Source organism: Colobus angolensis, unplaced genomic scaffold, assembly GCF_000951035.1.
Source record: "Colobus angolensis palliatus isolate OR3802 unplaced genomic scaffold, Cang.pa_1.0 Scaffold76, whole genome shotgun sequence".
NCBI lineage: Eukaryota > Metazoa > Chordata > Mammalia > Primates > Cercopithecidae > Colobus > Colobus angolensis.
In genome coordinates, this window is record NW_012121376.1 from 2,493,830 (window position 1) to 2,512,482 (window position 18,653).

General features: G+C 50.6%; 1 protein-coding gene across 3 annotated transcripts in view; it reads left to right on the forward strand.

Annotated features, from left to right (window-relative positions):
• The first annotated feature begins 907 nt into the window (after nt 1-907).
• The window catches only part of KLHDC4 (kelch domain containing 4), a 56,445-nt gene continuing 38,699 nt past the window's right edge, over nt 908-18,653 (forward strand). For 2 of the 3 annotated variants that reach the window (XM_011928019.1, XM_011928020.1), the window contains exons 1-5: nt 908-1,107; nt 4,734-4,825; nt 10,075-10,153; nt 11,264-11,362; nt 15,948-16,084. In XM_011928019.1, the coding sequence (XP_011783409.1) occupies nt 1,009-1,107; nt 4,734-4,825; nt 10,075-10,153; nt 11,264-11,362; nt 15,948-16,084 (506 nt within the window). In that variant the 5' untranslated portion in view covers nt 908-1,008. The remainder of the gene's footprint in view (nt 1,108-4,733; nt 4,826-10,074; nt 10,154-11,263; nt 11,363-15,947; nt 16,085-18,653) is intronic. The other variant, XM_011928021.1, reaches the window with a different exon arrangement.

The window sequence follows — 18,653 nt, forward strand, 5'->3', positions numbered from 1 at the left end:
CCATCGCGCCCAGTCGGGACTGTCTTACTTAGGGTCTGCGAACTCTTGTAACTGTATTAATTTTTTTTCTAGAAAATGAGGCCACAGCACTCATTTGATTGGTCCAAGGGGAAAAAATGGGGTTAGTCCAAGATTTACCCACTTAGGCAGTTCTACACAGGGCTAAGCAACGTGCTTTCACAGGGGGCACGTGCACCCTGGGAAAACTGAAAGAGCGAATTAGCCGGGCATGGTGGGCTCCTGTGGTCCCAGCTCCTCAGGAGGCGGAAGTTGCAGTGAGCCGAGATCGCGCTACTGCACTCCAGCCTGCGCAACAGAGCAAGACTCTGTCTCAAAAAATAAAAATAAAAAAATAAAACCCAGAGGGCCTGTCTCCTAGGACACGGGGACAGGCTAGGTGGGGGCACAGGGCGTGAGAATGGCGAGCATGGCCCGAGTATGTCAGGCCGGGGCTGCCATCTTTTCTGTTTTTTGAAACAGGATCTTGCTCTGTCGCCCAGGCTGGGGTGCACTGGCGCATTGCTGCCTGGAACTCCTTGACTCAAGCGATCTTCCCGCCTCAGCTTCCCGAGGAGCTAGGACCACTGGCACGAGACACTATGCCCGTTTAATGTTTTTTTCTTCCTTTTGTAGAGATGGGGCGGGGGGGGGTGGTTCTCGCTTTGTTGTTCAGGCTGGTCTCGAACTCCTGGACTCAAGCGATGCGCCGGCCAAGGCCTCCCAAAGAGCCAGGGTTACAGGCATGAGCCATCGCGCCCAGGCTGGGCATCTTCTCCGAGGCCTTATGCAGAGTCCGAGGCCCCCCGAACCCGCTGCCGAAGACCGAGCTCGAAGACTGAACCTCGCAGGCCGCCCAGCAGCATCTCCACCCGGAAGCGACTCGAACTCGAGGCCGGAAGTGACTCCATTTCTGTGCGCCGAGCTCCGCCCCACGAGCACCTGGTTTCGGGCGGAGAGCGCGCGCCGTTTCGTACCCTGTTGTCCCATCGCGGCTTGGGACTCGGCAAGATGGGCAAGAAGGGCAAGAAGGAGAAGAAGGGCCGCGGCGCCGAGAAGACGGCCGCCAAGATGGAGAAGAAGGTGTCTAAGCGCTCGCGGAAGGAGGAGGTGAGCGAGTCAGACCTGGCCTAGCGGCCCGACGTGGCGGCCGTGCAGCCTCGTACGACTGCCTGCGCCGCCCGGGGTTGCGGGTCGCCGGGGGAGCTGCGCCGGCCCCGCGGGAGAGCTGGAGGCCGTAGAAACTGCCCCGGCGCCGCGTCCGGGCAGCCTGGACGGGGCCCGCCCCCTCCCGAGTCTCCACGTGTGTCTGGCCGCTTCTCGAAGAGCGACGGAGCTGCCTCCTTTAACGTGCTTGCTTTTCTTCGTGTGGTGTCACGGGCGTTTTTCTGCGTTTCCTCCCACTCCTCCCTCCCTCTAAAGGTAGGCTGGGTGGTGAGAAGAGGCAGGGGTTTGGCGTAGGACGACCTGAGGTTGAACCTGGGGCTGCCTCTGCAAGATGTGTGGCCTGGGAGTAAGACTCTTAACTTTTCTGAACCTCACCCTTCTCGTTTTTCAAAAGAGGACAGATAGTCATCACAGCAGCCCTGAGGAGTAAGCAGCAGATGGTTAAGTGAAGAAGGCACTGAAGCCACGGGGTATCCATAGCAGCTGATGGCAGCCATCACGGTTGTCTCCTTCCCTCTGGTCCTCAGCCCAGAGTCTGCAGGAGGAGCCGTCCTGAACTTGGGGTTGAGTGTTCTGCGGCTGCTGCTCGTGGGTTCGCTAACCGGGGGCAGTTTTATGGCCTGCCATGTGCCAGGCACAGCTCCCTGGGCTTTAATCCTCACAACCAGGTCAGTTCCCTAGCACTGGTATTCCCATTTGACAGGAAGTCAGACCAACAGGTGAACCATGAAGTGGTATGGAACTGGGGTGTGACCAGATGTCCTGAATCAGGAGCTCTTGGCCACATTCCTTTGTCCCTTTTGTCCCTGAGTCATTGATCTCTCTATGTCCTCATCTCGTAAATAATGCGGTTGGACTTTTCCCTCACACTCCTCTTAGGCTCTGACGGTTTTTTTTTTTTTTTTTTTTTTTTGCCTCTTCTGAGTTCCCAGTGCTCGCTTCCGTTGTCTCTTCTGAGTTCCCAATGTGTTTTTTTTTTTTTTTTTTTTTGCCGGAGTCTTGCTCTGTCGCCCAGGCTGGACTGCAGTAGCATGGCCTGCTGGCTAGGGTTGTGGCACAGGAAGTCAGTTCATCTGTGTGGCATCTTCAGAATGGTGCTTGGCAGAAAGTAAGCACTCAGTAACCAGCTGTTATCTGCTTTCTGCTTTTTTTTTTTTTTTTTGAGAAGGAGTTTCATCTTGTTGCCCAGGCTGGAGTGCTGTGGCCCGATCTCGGCTCACTGAAGCCTCCGCCTCCCAGGTTCAAGCGATTCTCCTGCCTCAGCCTCGCAAGTAGCTGGGATTACAGGCATGCACCACCACACCGGCTAATTTTGTATTTTTTTAGTAGAGACCGGATTTCACCATATTGGTCAGGCTGGTCTCGAACTCCTGACTTCAGGTGATGCACCCACCTCGGCCTCCCAAATTGCTGGTATTACAAGACGTGAGCCACCGTGCCCGGCCAGTTACCTGTCATTTTTACTCATTTTCATGTCTCCCTCCAGTGCCCAATACTAAGGTGATTGTCACAGTAGCTTCCCTTAAGAGAGAGAGTCTGTCAGTCCTGGGGTTTGTCTGTTATCTTAATGAACCCTCAAACCTTTAAAATAACTGGTCGTCTGATGAGGCTAGACCCACAGAAGATCATCTCCTTAGATTCAGCTGCGTCTGTAATGCAACCTAATCAGCAGAACTCTCCTGGTGCGTAGATGCTAGGATTTGAACTGTTTGTTTAACCTCGTCGAGCAAAACAAGTTGAAAGAATATATAGTATGATACCATTTAATGACATTTTATTTTTTATTTTTATTTTTTTGAGATGGAGTCTTGTTCTGTCACCCAGAGTGGGTGTTGCAGTGGTGCCATCTCAGCTCACTGCAGCCTCCGCCTCCCGGGCTCAAGCAATTCTCCTGCCTCAGCCTCCTGAGTAGTTTGGGACTACAGGTGTGCGCCACTGTGTCGGCTAATTTTTGTATTTTTTAGTGGAGACGGGGTTTCACCATGTTGGTCATGGCTGGTCTCGAACTCCTGACCTCAAGCGATCCACCTGCCTCGGCCTCCCAAAGTGGTGGGATTACAGGTGTGAGCCACTGTGCCCAGTCTGTTTAATGACGTTTAACAATGTAAAACAGTACTATGGCTGGGCTGAGGTGGGCGGATCACGAGGTCAGGAGATTGAGACCATCCTGGCTAACAAGCTGAAACCCCGTCTCTACTTAAAAAAAAAAAAAAAAAATTAGCTGGGCGTGGTGGCAGGTGTCTGTAGTCCCATCTACTCAGGAGGCTGAGGCAGGAGAATGGTGTGAACCCGGGAGGCGGAACTTGCAGTGAGCCGAGATCGCACCACTGCACTCCAGCCTGGGCGGCAGAGCGAGACTCCATCTCAAAAAAAAAAAAGTAAAACAATACTATATGTTGCTTAGGGATACACATGTGTAATAAAAGTGTGAAGAAAAGCTTGAGACTAATAAGCACTGAGTTCCAGGTAATGGTTACTTCGGGGGATGTGTGGGTGGGTACATGCAGGTGACACTTTATTCCTTATCCTGGGAACGGTGCACAGGTGTGTCTTGGATAAAGTTCTGTAACTTGCGTGTTTTAAATATTGCATAGTTTAGAATACTAAGCAGTGTACCCTGCTGCGAGAGTCTCTGGGAGGGATTGGCGTCCACCCCGAGACTGAGGGGTAGGCTGAAGGAAGCACGAGGTGGGGCGTGGCAGGCTGAGGGAACCCGGTGTTTCCATTAAAGGAACGGAGAGGACGCCGGTGTAGCTTGGAGAGTGAGGCAGGGTGGGAGGTGAGGTTGGAGAGATGGGTGTGGGGGAGGGAAGATGGTCTGCAGGTGTGTGTGGCTGCAAGGACACCGAAGGCTAGAAGGAACTTGAAATGTCAGGCTCGGGTGTGGTATGGGAGTGTCTCGTAAATGTTGGGAAACGGGCACTGGGACTGAGGCAGGGGCACTGGGACTGAGGCAGGAACACTGGGTTCCAGTGCTGCCCTCTGTGCTGGCACATCAGTGCCTCGAGTCACTCTCCATGGTAGTAAAAGTTGACACCTTCTTACACGGATCGACTGCAGCAGGGATTTGCTGAGCGCTTGCTGTGCAGGCAGTGTTTTAACGAGACACAGTCTTGCTCTGGTGGACTCATATTTTACTATTTTGTTGGGGCGGAGGGATGTGGAGGAAACAAACGAGCAAGAGAAATGTATCAGACACTTCTCCGCGGACAGGAAGGCAGGCAGGTGCGACGCCCGGGCCTGGGCTCTGAGAGGTGCTGAGGGTGTCTGCAGTGAAGTCACGGTGGGCTTGTCTAAGTGGAAGGTCTTGCAGGGGGAGCATTAGGGGTGTGAAGTGAGGTAGTACTTGGTGCACACATCTACCCTTTAAGCAAACTGCCTTTGAGGTCAAGCTCTGGTTACTTTTGAATGTGTCAAGAAACTCTGCATTTCAGACACAGGCACAGTGTGTTACGATTCACAGACGTGATTGAGCCCGGTCGAATCACACCGGAGGAAAGCTGTGCAGGCTGTGGCTCCGCGGCGGGTCCTGGGAATCAGTCTCATCTGTGCCTGCTTGCTTGCCCTAGGAAGACCTGGAAGCGCTCATAGCCCATTTCCAGACACTCGATGCCAAGAGGACTCAGATTGTGGAAACTCCGTGCCCCCCGCCCTCACCAAGGTGAGCAAGTAGCATTTTTCGCATTGTATATCTGTTTCCTTTTCTTCTATACATTGAAAAACTGCTTTAAATAGCACCAGGTTTCGTAAATGATCAGGCACTTGGAACATTTTCATTATTAAAACCTGTTCTCGGTCACTTTCTTCTGAAGAAATGGAATGAGGCTGTTGAGCTTTACTGTCATAGAACCTGGGAGCAGGGCCTCCGGCACAGCCGCTGCCTCTGGACTCCTGTGCCGGCTTTGAAAGCTCCTCCACTGGTCATGATGTGTGGATGAAAGTGTTGACCCAGTGAGCTTTTCTTTGGTTCTTAAGGTATTTTAAAAGTGCGTATTGTAGGCAGAAAGCTGAAAATCACCATGGTTTTTGCTGTGTTTGTAATGCTTTTAAATTCTCATTTGAAAAGTTTGTAAACATAAATTGAGTATAAGCCATTTTAAATGAATTTGAAAATTACGTAAAAACATTCCGAGTCTGTGGTATTTCATACACATGTGGGATGAGCTGGAGTGAGAAATGGTTTGCTTTATTTCCCTCAGTAGGAGATGAACCTTGCAGCATTTACCATCTTAATAAAGCTGCTGCAGGCCTGCGTGGAAGCTGGGGTTGCCGGTCGGGAGTTGGGGGGTCTCGATTGTGCTGCGTTCGCATTAACGAGGCGCGTGTGATGGCTCTGGTGCCCAAGCCCCACCCACCGGCCTCCGAGGCAGGGTTATCATCACCTGCCCAGAGGTGGGCGGAGCGCGGTGATCAGCCCCTGGGCAGAGTGAGCGGTGTTGGGGCCATTTCCGTAGGCCAATGTCCTTCCTGGTTTTCACTTAATATCTCTTAGGATTTGGGTTTTCTTTTTCCCTTTAGTTTGCACGTTGCCCTCAGGGCCAAATGTAAGTTACACGTGGTAAAGGTACTTTTTTTTTTGAGATGGAGTCTCACTCTGTCACCTAGGCTGCAGTGCAGTGGCATGATCTCGGCTCACTGCACCCTCTGCCTCCCAGGTTCAAGTGATTCTCCTGTCTCAGCCTCCCAAGTAGCTGGGATTACAGGCACGCACCACCACACCTGGCAAATTTTTGTATTTTGAGTAGTGACAGGGTTTTACCACGTTGGCCAGGCTGGTTTCGAACTCCTGACCTTAGGTGATCCACTTGCCTTGGCCTCCCAAAGTGCTGGGATTACAGGCATGAGCCACTTTGCCCAGCTGTAAATGTACATTTTCTTTTCTTTCTTTCTTTTTTTTTTTTTCTGAGGAGTCTCGCTCTATCGCCCAGGCTGGAGTGCAGTGGCACGATCTCAGCTCACTGCAAGCTCTGCTTCCCGGGTTCACACCATTCTCCTGCCTCAGCCTTCCAAGTAGCTGGGAGTAAAGGCGCCCGCCACCACGCCTGGCTAATTTTTTGTATTTTTAGTAGAGATGGGGTTTCACCATGTTAACCAGGATGGTCTCATCTCCTGACCTTGCAATCCACCCTCCTTGGCCTCCCAAAGTGCTAGGATTACAGGTGTAAGCCACTGCGCCTGGCCACGTTTTCATTTGAGTTGTTGGAGCAAATAAATCCTTCATCTTAGGCTTCTGACGTTGCAGCACTCCCGAGGAAAGCCACTTTGAATGGGGATTAGTTTTATTTTTTTTTTTGTAGAGACATTTTTTATGTTGCCCAGGCTGGTCTCGAGTTCCTGGGCTCAGGTAACCGTGCCCGGCCTTTTACATTTTGTTTTGTTTTGTTTTTAAATGATATTTCAGAATTTTTCCATAAATAATGTTGCCTGAAAGTCAGATTACATGTCAGGATATAATTTAAGGTGTTAGCAGTTCCCTGGGTCAGCCGGAAATGCTTCCTAATAGGAGGGAACAGTTACTAAAGCAGCTCTCCTGAGAGGAAGACCTTTTGCTTGGTAACCTAATAACTTCGAACCTCCTACCTCTCAATCGCATTACTTGAAAACCTCGTGAGAATGACCAGTTTCTAAATGAATATACCCTCAGGATTGGCTCTGATGTGACCTACCTGGAAAGTGGGGATATGACACCAGCTCCCTCAGTACCTCATCTGCCTGTGCGGCAGAAACACCTGGGCTAGTGCTGCCGGTGGCTGGGTGGGGGCCTCGTGTGGATTGTTTGGGCCCCGTGTGGATTGTTTCCAAAGTTGTGTTTGGTACTTTTCTGCCAAAATCATTAGGTGTTCAGTGAGAAAAGATTCAGGGTCAGAGGAATTTGGGAAACACTTTATTCTTTTTTTTTTTTTTTTGAGACAGAGTTTTGCTCTTGTTGCCCAGGCTGGAGTGCAATGGTGCGCTAGGCTCACCGCAGTCTCTGCCTCACAGGTTCAAGCAGTTCTCCTGCCTCAGCCTCCTGAGTAGCTGGAATTACAGGCATGTGCCACCACACCTGGCTAAGGCTAATATTGTATTTTTAGTAGAGATGGGGTTTCTCCATGTTGGTCAGGCTGATCTTGAACTCCCAACCTCAGGTGATCCGGCTGCCTTGGCCTCCCAAAGTGTTGGGATTACAAGTGTGAGCCAATGTACCTGGCCAGAATTTGCCATTTTAATCATTAAAACTGTATACAGTTCAGTGGGATTACTTCATGCCGCTGTGAAACCATTAACACTATCCAGTTGCAACATTGTTTTATCACCCCAAATAGAAACTCTAGACCAACCTCATCTAACCCTTAGCCCAGGAGGCTTGGAATGCAGCCTGACACATATTCGTAAACTTTCTTAAAACATGATGAGATTTTTTTTAAGCTCATCAGCTATTGTTAGTGTTAGTGTATTTTGTGTGTGGCCCAAGACAATTCTTCTTCCAATGTAACCCAGGGAAGCCAGAAGATGGGACAAGTGTCTATACCCTTCAAGGGTCACTCCCTATTTCCCCTCCCCCAGCCCCTGGTCACTTCTGGTCAACTTCCTGTCACTGTGAATTGGCCTATTCTAGGGATTTTGCATAAGTGGAGTGATAGAGTTGTCTTTTTGTGACTGGCTTCCTTCACCTGGTATGTCCAGGTTCATCAGTTCTGTGGCATGTGTGAGAACTTTATTTCTTCTTATGGCTGAATCCTGTTCCATCTGTGGATATGCCACATTGTACTTGTCCACTCATCTGTGGACCGACACTTAGGTTATTTCTGCTGTTTGGCTTTGGTGAGTGAGGCTGTAATGAGCATTGCATACAGGTGTCTGAACCGATGCCTAGGAACGAACGGCCGGATCCTGTGGTGATTCTTTGTTTAGCTTTTGATACTGGTTTCTTCCTGCAGAAATCCCCAGCCTGTGACATGTTTCTATGCAAATAAATCCCCGACGGAAAATAGAGTTCTCAGATTTCCCAGACTCACCTGACCTTGAAACCTGGTTTTCCTTTGAGAAGCATCTTGGAGCTGGCATTATGGAGCATGCCTTGGGGAGCACCAGCATAGAGGATTCTGAAGGGAGGATCTTTCCCAATGATTCGCCAGATAGTCACTGTGTCTTTCATTACTTTCAACTGAAGTGGTCCTATGTTTTTATTTATTTCTTTATTTCTTTTTTTTTTTGAGACTGTCTCGCTCGGTCGCCCAGGGTGGAGTGCAATGGTGCAATCTCAGCTCACTGCAACCTCTGCCTCTCAGATTCAAGCGGTCCTTCTGCCTCAGCCTCCTGAGTAGCTGGGATTACAGGTGCCCACCATCATATCATGCCTGGCTAATTTTTGTATTTTTAGTAGACGAGGTTTCACCATGTTTGCCAGGTTGGTTTTGAACTCCTCACATCAGGTGATCTGCCCGCCTCAGCCTCCCAAAGTGCTGGGATTACAGGTGTGAGCCACCATGCCCAGCCCATAATATTATTATATAATTTCCTTATAGCTCTTTTTTTGTTCTCATGTGAAATAAATAGAAAGTTGTTTGTATTGGCCGGGCACAGTGCCCCACATCTGTAATCCCAGCACTTTGGGAGGCTGAGGCGGGCGGATCACAAGGTCAGGACATTGAGACCTTCCTAGCTAACACAGTGAAACCCCATCTCTACTAAAAATACAAAAAATTAGCTGGATATGGTGGCAGGCGACTGTAGTCCCAGCTTCTTGGGAGGCTGAGGCAGGAGAATGGCGTGAACCCAGTAGGCGGAGCTTGCAGTGAGCCAAGATCCTGCCACTGCACTTCAGCCTGGGGGACAGAGCGAGACTTAGTCTCTAAAAAAAAAAAGTTGTTTGTATTTTCTAGATGGAAGGTATCTGGCATGTATATTTAAATACTTAAAATACTTAGATATTGGACTTTTTTTTTTTCTTTTCCCCACATGGAATCTCGCCGTGTCACCAGGCTGGAGTGCAGTGGCGCGATCTGAGCTCACTGCAACCCCCACCTCCTGGGTTCAAGCGATTCTCCTGTCTCAGCCTCCTGAGTAGCTGGGCTACAGGCATGTGCCACCATGCCCAGCTAATTTTTGTATTTTCAATTAAGTCGGGGTTTCACCATGTTGACCAGGATGATCTCGATCTCTTGACCTCGTGATCCACCTGCCTCGGCCTCCCAAAGTGCTGAGATTACAGGCGTAAGCCACCGCTCCTGGCCTAGATACTGAACTTTTTAGAACAATTTTGAGGTGATTTGAGAGAATAGGCTCTTAAAAGAGGACAGTTCTGAGGGTCGGGTGTAGTGGCTCATGCCTGTAATCCCAGCACTGTGGGAGGCTGATGTGAGCAGATCACTTGAGGTCAGGAGTTTGAGACCAGCCTGGCCAACACACTAAAACCCCATCTCTACTGAAAAAATACAAAAATTAGCTGGATGCAGTGGCAGGCACCTGCAGTCCCAGCCACTCGGGAGGCTGAGACAGGAGAATTGCTTGAACCCGGGAGGTAGAGGTTGCGGTGAGCCAAGATTGTGCCATTACTCTCCAGCCTGGGCGACAAGACAGATACTCCATCTCAAAAAAAAAAAAAGAGGACAGTTCTGGAACATCTGATACATCAATAGGGGCATCTGGACTTGTTCCTGCCTGGGGACTTTTTTTATTTTTTTATTTTTTTTACAACCAGATGCTGTGCCAGCCCAGCTCCATGGCTGTCCTTGGAGTGTGGCCCTGGGCACTGGTAGAGGGGTTGGTGTTCAAGTGGCACCTTTGCTTCCTCTCTCGATGCCAGGCTCTCCTTTCAGGAAGTGCAGAGGCAGCCAGTCTGTGGTGACAGGATTCTGTGAGGAAAGGGATGGTGCTCCGGTGGTTGGGGGGGTGACCGTGCTGACCTGCTGCTTGTGTCTCTTGTAGGTTAAATGCCTCCCTCTCAGTTCATCCTGAGAAAGATGAATTAATCCTTTTCGGAGGTGAATATTTCAACGGCCAAAAAGTAAAGTATATATTTTTTCTTTTCTTCCCATATTGCATGAGTATCATTTGATAGAAAGTTAACTTAAGGCAGTGACATCAAATACGTGTTGGCCCCTGCACCCCCTCGTATCACACACTTGAGCTGTCAGGCCTGATGTGAAATGTCGCCAGGATGGTCCAGGCACTGGCATGACTGTTGATGACGTCGGTGGTCCTGGGGTCTCCGTTCCTCAGACTTAGACTGAGCTCCAGTTCCACCGTCATCACTCTTGACGGGCTCACCTGTCTTTGTGGTTGTCTATGTTCCTCCCAGTGGGTTTCCAGGTTTCACACTCAGCTTTCAGGTTGTCTTAAATAGGGAAAGTGCTGATAAATTGTAGGGCTAATTTTTATTTTTGAGCAGGCCAGAAAGACCCGTGTTTCACAATTGTGTGTGAAACACAAAAGCAGGAGCTCACCTTCCCTACAGCCCGGGATGGGCCCTGGGGGTTCAACTGCTGGGGACAAACCTGGGGGTTTGTCCATCTTCCTCTCTCAGTTTTCGTGCATTTAGAAACTAGGCTTGATTGGGTATGGTGACTCATGCCTGTAATCCCAGCAGTTTGGGAGGCCGCAGATCACCTGAGGTCAGGAATTTGAGACCAGCCTGGCCAATGTGGTGAAACCCCGTCTCTACTGAAAATACAAAAATTAGCCAGGCGTGGTGGTGGGTGCCTGTAATCCCAGCTACTCGGGAGGCTGAGGCAGAGAATCGCTTGAACCCGGGAGGCAGAGGTTGTAGTGACCAAAATTGCACCACTGCACTCCAGCCTGCACAGCAGAGCAAGACTTCATCTCAGAAAAAACAAAAACATAAAAACTAGACTTGAATTAGGGGAATGACCAGTCCTAGTAAACAATAGCAAGGGCTTTCAGTGCCTTCCAGATTCACGGGCCGTAGGTCGTTTTCATTGTGTCACCATCCCCGAGGCCCCCCCGGGGACCCAGCCCCATGGCCTCCCTGCACTGGTATCGTTTACATTGCTTTAGGATGTCCGTTTCCCAGGGAACTGTCATGATTAAGATTGTTCTCACCACTGTCTTAGCGGCGTATCATTCGTGACACTGACATTCTTCTTCCTTCCTGTAGACTTTTTTGTATAACGAGCTCTATGTCTACAATATCAGAAAGGACGCCTGGACCAAAGTTGACATCCCCAGTCCACCTCCGAGGCGCTGTGCTCACCAGGTAATGTCAGCACTGACTCTCAACCGCCCTCCCTCTTCCCACGTGAGAGTCTGGTAGACACATGGAGAGTTGATAGGCAATGGGCGGCTGGTGCGGAGGCCTCGGCCTCCCAAAGTGCTGGGATTACAGGCATGAGCTGCTGCTCCCAGCCTGAGTGTCTGGATTTTTTCATCTATCAAACAGTGTTGCTTTTTGTCCTGGCAGGTGATTCAGTTCCTTGCAGATCATCTTGATCCTTTTGACACTCTCCCTAGGGCTGGCTTAGCCCTCAGTGGCGGCGTTTCTGCAGTCTTTAGTGAATGACCTGTGTGGTCAGTGACATCTTTTCACCTCGTCTGGTTGGAACTTGCCTGTTTCCAAGCCCTGCGTAAGCTCAGATAGTTCTTAGCGTCAGAAGATGCTTTTGTCTTCACAGTAGTGGTTCCTTGGTCTCCCCCTCCCAGGGTGCAGCTTAGTGTACAGAGACTCCAGGGGGCGCCCCGTGCAGATTACTAGGGCTCTTTCTCCCGTAGCTTCCTCTCTCCAGTGCTCTGCCATGTCACTTTTAGCTGCCTCCGTGTCCCTGAACTCCAGTCCTTGTCTCCTCAGCTATGCAAGACCGCCTGCCCTGCCTGGGCCCCTCGTCCCTGCACCAGAGAAGAAGCTACCTGCAGGGGCCGGAGTCATGGGTCAGGGCTCCTGGGCATGTTTCCTGGCTCTCAGGTTCCCAGTCCTGCACTTCCTGCTTCCCGTTGTCTGGAGGTTGTTGCTTCATAGGTTTCGTCTGGTTTTTTCCTTGTTGACAGCGGGGAGCTAATGTGCTCCATCGTGGTCAGGAGTGGAAGTTTGACCTGTGGGTCTTCATAATTTTAATCTGCCCTTGAATCATATTTATTTTGTTCCCTGGTGTTCATTATCTTTGGGGCGTAGGCTGTACGAAGCTCTTAGACCGCTGATCAGCCTGCCTTTGTGTGATCCTCTGGGTCGGGCCTGGGATTCTAACTAAGATGGAGGAGAGGATGTTAGAGCAGTGCTGTGGGTTACACTCTTTTGCCTGGAGTTTGACTTCATTTTTTTTTTGTCTTTGTTTATTTTTGTTTTTGTTTTTGTGGAGAACAGGGTCTTGCTGTATTGCCCAGGCAGGTCTCGAACTCTTGGGCTCAAGCTATCCTCCTGCCTCTGCCTCCCTGAGAGCTGAGATTACAGGCGTGAGCCACTGCGCCTGGCCATTTGACTTCATTTTTTAAGAATGGCTTTATTTTTTGTATTTTAGAAATAGGGTCTTGCTTGCTACCCAGGCTGGTGTCAAAGTCCTGGGCTCAGTCCTCCCACATCAGCCTCCCATCGTGTTGGCGTTACAGGCATGAACCACTGCACCTGGCCAGGAATGGCTTTAGGGACTGATTATGTAAGTCATAAGCATTCATTCCGTAAAAAATGAAAAGGATTAAAAGGAAAGTCCATTGTTCATTCTCCCTAAACTGTGAATTTATATTTTCTGCATGTTTTCTCTGCACATACAGTTCATATTTCTTTTTTTTTTTTTTTGATGCAGAGTCTTGCTCTGTCACCTAAGGCTGGGTGCGGTGGCTCATGTGTGTAATCCCAGGGTGCTTTGGGAGGCTGAGGTGGGAGAATTAACTAAAGCCAGGAGTTTGAGACCACCAGGGGTACAGTGGTACGATCTCAGCTCACTGCAACCTCTGCCTCCTGGGCTTAAGCAATTCTCCTGCCTCAGCCTCCAGAGTAGCTGGGATTACAGGCGCCTGCCACCACGCCCGGCTAATTTTTGTATTTTTAGTAGAAACAGTGTTTTACCATGTTGGTCAGGCTGGTCTCGAACTCCTGACCTCATGATCTGCCTGTCTCAGCCTCCCAAAGCGCTGGAATTAGAGATGCGAGCCACCACGCCCAGCCAGTTCATATTTCTGTGCATCTATTTCATGCAAACTGGAGCGTGCGTGTATGTGTTCTTTCTATAGTGTTCTCTCCCGTTGGTGTATTGTAGGGTTGTTCTATGGCATTGAATAGTCTTTCACGAGATGACATTTTAAAACTCTGTTGTACCGTGTGGCATGTTTGTGCCACCTAACTTCCTCTGGACTCAAAACATTTGTTAAGTTTCAGCCTTGAGCCAGTCATCATGTCTGCTGTAAAGGTGTAAATCGGTCAATTTCTTCCTATGGGACTGTTGGGCTTTTAGAATGATAGGAAACCTGGCCTGTCCTTTTACAGGTCAGTCATCTGTGCTGAGATGACAGATGCAAAGAACAACTGGAAGTGGGTGGGTTGGAGAGGGACATGCCACCCCCGTGTGCTGCTGCTACCTGCCCCCGCTGTCTGGCCAAGAAGGAACCGCATCGGTGCAGAGGGGCGGCACTGTGGCCGTTTCTAAGTGTGGGTGCGCGGAGCACCACCTCAGAGGTGCTGGGAGGGAGCCTGCTGAGGACCACCGTCTGCCCCACCTGGGCGCACTTGGCCTTAGGTTGGCACTCTCATTTGCCAGCCCTGTCTGCGCCCTGTGTGGAAGCATTCTTCATCCTGCTAGATCCTCACTCTTACCTCGAAACGAGAGAGCATAAAACAACAGGCTTTTATGAAAGAACCAACTCTGAGATGACCACGGCTGAGCCGGGAAATGGGGCTTCACCTGCTGCCGGTGTGCTCAGGTTGCTTTTTCTCTCTGTCCCTTTTTTGTTTGTTTGTTTTTGAGACGGAGTCTCGCTCTGTCGCCCAGGCTGGAGTGCAGTGGCGCAATCTCGGGTCACTGCAAGCTCCGCCTCCCGGGTTCACGCCATTCTCCTGCCTCAGCCTCCCAAGTATCTGGGACTACAGGCGCCCGCCACCACGCCTGGCTAATTTTTTGTATTTTTAGTAGAGACGGGGTTTCACCGTAGCAAGGATGGTCTCGATCTCCTGACCTCGTGATCTTCCCGCCTCGGCCTCCCAAAGTGTTGGGGTTACAGGCGTGAGCCACCGTGCGCAGCCTTTTTTTTCTTGCTTAATTACACCACCAGGTGCATTATAATCATGCGAAGCTGTGCTGCGTGACCCTGGGCAGGGTGGGCGGCTCTCACCTGTGGAGATGCAGCACTGAGGGTCCCCCTCCAGCCTGGTTGTTACTATGGACTGCCTAGAGGCGTGCTCTTCTCATCCTGGACCCCAGTCGCTGCTTAATTTGCAGGTTTGGAGGAAAGACCCGGTGGAGCCTGGTGGTCTCCGCCTCTGCTTGCAGCCCAGCAGTCTGTCCAGGCAGCTCTTCCCACAGGTGGATGTGTGCCTTCTCCTAAAGACTCTGCCACCCACAGTTCTTGGGGCCCTGAGAGGGAGTGGGCCATGGAGGGCCTCATGTGGAGTAGCTGGTGGTGGTGTCTGATGACCCATCGGGGTGCCCTTGTTTTTGATTGGTGGTCTGCTCTCTCCTCAGCATCCCCTGCTGCCGGAGTGCCTTTCCGTGTGTGGCCCGGAGGACGTTACTCCCACTGCGCTCCTTCACCTTTACTGTGGTGCTGAAGTCTTTATTAATAATGTCACATAAGGCTGGGTGCGGTGGCTTGTGTGTGTAATCCCAGGGTGCTTTGGGAGGCTGAGGCGGGAGAATTAACTAAAGCCAGGAGTTTGAGACCATCCTGGACAACATAGACCCCTTCGCTACAAAAAAGTAAACAGCTGGGCATGATATCCCATGCCTGTAGTCCCAGCTACTCAGGAGGCTGAGGTGGGAGGGTCACTTGAATCCACGAGGTCGAGGCTGCAGTGAGTGATGACTGATGATTGTACCACCGTACTCCAGCCTGGGCGACAGAGCAAGACCCTGTCTCTAAAAGGAGAAAACATTACATAAATGCTTTCTTTTTTTTTTTTTTGAGACAGAGTCTTGCTCTGTCACCCGGGCTGGAGTGCAGTGGCGCAGTCTCGGCTTATTGCACCCTCCATCTCCTGGGTTCAAGCGATTCTCCTGCCTCAGCCTCCGAGCAGCTGGGACCACAGGTGTGAGCCACCACGCCCGGCTAATTTTTGTATTTTTAATAGAGACGGGGTTTCATGTTGGCCAGGATGCTCTCGATCTTTTGACCTCGTGATCCACCCGCCTTGGCCTCCCAAAGTGCTGGGATTACAGGCGTGAGCCACCGTGCCTGGCCCATAAACACTTTATTTTACGTGCACATTGTACTTGTGAGGCTAATTTAGTTGGTCCATAATAGCTAGGAAAGGGATTAACGAGAGCAGGCAGACAGCTTTATTGTAGATATTAATAAAAGGAAAACACTGCTAGGTTGCACCACACCACTATTAATATTTGAAGTAACTAGCTGTGTCCACTTTAATGGGGTATGGCATTGTCTACATTTAAATGGATGTTTATTTTGCAACCTAGGGATCCATGAAAGTTTGTCAGACCCTTGACTGAGGACACGTTTTCCTGCGAGGGTGCTTCTCTGGAATCCTCCCCTCAGAGGCAGGAGAGGACAGTGACTGAGTGTGGGGCCGGTCACGTTGCGGGGCAGCTGAGATAGTACTGAAGCGCTCACCACTGCCGGTCACCCATGACACTGGCCCTGCTGCTGTGTGGCTGTGCCCTGACCTGTCACCTTTCTTTTCACAGGCGGTGGTGGTGCCTCAAGGTGGCGGACAGCTGTGGGTCTTTGGAGGGGAGTTTGCCTCTCCCAACGGAGAGCAGTTCTACCACTACAAGGATCTCTGGGTCCTGCATTTGGCCACCAAGACCTGGGAACAAGTCAAGTAAGAAGCCAGATGAGAAGCTGAGCTCCAGGCGTGGCTCTTCTGTGCTTGTGTGCTGAGCCTGAGTGCTGGGAGCAGACCTCAGAATACCAGGGCTCAGAGGAACCTGGGTCACAGTCCAGGAGCCCAGCCTCGCTGGGTCCTAGGAGACCACGTTTTCTCTGGACACTTCATAGAGAAGCCTGGGCCAGGTGTAGGGGCACCAGCTGCCTGGCTTTGTTCTCCAGGTTCCTCTTGTCGTCGGCTGCCAGCCTCTCGCCTGTGTTGCAGCTCTTCTCCTGTGGTCTTCTGTTTACACCCTTGGAGGCAGCTCTGGGTGCCCAGCTTGCTGGAAGGGGAGCCCCATAGGGACATGTCATTGACTAAAAGGGTGTGCCCTTTCTGTGTCGAGTTGGTGTAGAAACCGTGGAGCTGGTATGAGACAGGAAGGACGTTGACATTTCTCTTCGGTGAACCCCACTCAGCCTCTGTTGATTTCCGCCTCTGTCGGGAATGTCACTGATGGGGTTTCTGATGCACGTTTACCACGGGTGTCTTCCATTAGTCAAGAGCTGCATGTCTGTCCGTGTAGAGAGCCAGATGGCGTGTTTGCATGTAAGTTATTTAAGAAATCTAGTCGAATGACAGACTGAAGTAGAGTTGTTAGTGTCCTTCTCCTAGGTGTGGCCTGGCTCCATTGCCGCTGCCATGACCCACCCTTACACGCACCATCTCTCTGCCATTAAAGCAGCAGAGCAGAAGTGCCCTTGCTTCCAGGAGAGAGGCCGCTGCACGCAGGCCTTCTCCACATCCCGGGGCTTCAGCTGGAGGGCAGCGGCACTCCCTGGAGCCCGCACTTGGTTATGTCATGATGAGCCACTTCGGGGTGTTTCCTGGAGTTTGGGCTCCGTTATGTTGCGATGAGCCTTGTCAGGACGTCGAGGCCTGTTCTGCTGGCTCCACAGCTCCGCCTAGCTCTAGGCCGGGAATGTTAACCAGTCAAATGAAGAGTCCGCTGTGCATGGGGAGGGCGCAGACAGATTCCCTGCGCTGGGCCCCCTGCCGGAGGAGGGCTTGACCGTAACCTTACAGTGGGACCTCATTCCTCGAGTGCTTGCTATGGTGATTAACAGGAGACGAGTGTTGAAGGTGTATTGGAGAAGCTATTAGACTTTTTAAAATAGTGATCCTGCAAATGTACAAGGTAGTTGCCATTCTCAGCCCCCAGTTTCAGTCTCTACAGGGAGTGGTGGGGCAGGAACAGGGTCATGATGTGCTTCACTCTCCTCTTTTTGCCAGAATCACCATTTGTGGAGGCGTCTGTCTCTCTCTCTCTCTCTCTTTCTGGTCTTGTCTTTCTCTCCTTTCTCTCTGTCTCTTCTCTGTCTCTCTTTCTCTTTCCTTTGTTTCTTCCTTCTTCAAGAGATCAAGTCTTACTCTGTTGCCCAGCCTGGAGTACAGTGGTGTGATCACACCTTACTGCAGCCTCCAACTCCTGGGCTCAAGTGGTCTTCCTGCCTCAGCCTCCCTAGTAGCCGGGATTACAGGCGTGCACTGCCATGCCTGGCTAATTAAAAAAAAAATTTTTTTTTTCTTTTTTTAGAGAAGGGGTCTTTTTATGTTGCCCAGGTTGGTCTTGAACTCTTGACCTCAAGTGATTCTCCCATCTCAGCCTCCTGAGTAGCTGGGATTATAGGTGTGAACCACTGTGCCAGGCTGAGCTGCTTAATTTCTGTATTTCTACTGCTCAGCAGGATTCGGTTACTGCTGCTTAACGTGTTTGTGATTGGGAGATGCCTAATGTTGAGCCCCATTAAGGCCCTGACGAGACGTACAGCGGTAACAAATGGTCTGCAGGAGATGTTGTGTGACAGCTGATGTCCACGTCCCTTTCTGCGTTCTCTCCCACCTTGTAGTCATCTTGGGGTGCTGAGCCCTTGCCCTCATAAACACCAGGCGCCTTGACTGTCCCTATGGCCTCAGCCTGCCCTCTCCCACACTGCCCCGATGTCATCTTGAAGACCTTCAATGCAAGCGACCCCTTCTCTTGCAGTGACAGTTGACTGCAGTCTGTTGTGTACCAGCTCCAAGCACATCTTCGCTAAGGTTTTCTGAGCAAGACATTCAGCAGAATCTAGAAGAGGTGGATGGATTTGCCCATATAAAATAGGAAGGTCTTTGTGTGGAAAATGATGCCACAGGGAAAGTTAAAAATAGTGACCGGTGGGGAGAAAGTACCTTCAGCATCAACCGTGTGCATGCATGCATCTTTGGGCATGTGTTTGCCTGCGTGATTATGTGCCCATAGGTGTGTGTGAGCATGTCTGTGCATGTGTGTGCATGTGTGTGCGTGCTCTTGTGTGTACGCTTGCAAGTGTGTGCACGCATTCACACAGTGACCCAGACAACCTGGTGCGTGCACAGGAGACGGTCTGTACTTTTGAGGTTTCTTCTGCTTCATTGATCTTTTCTTGGTATCCTTCTTTATGCCATTTTAATTAATTATGTAGCTTTATGGTATATTTTGATAGGTTGGAGGATTTTTCTCATTTACTTAGTCTGTGCTTTTTCTTTTTTTTTTTTTTTTTTT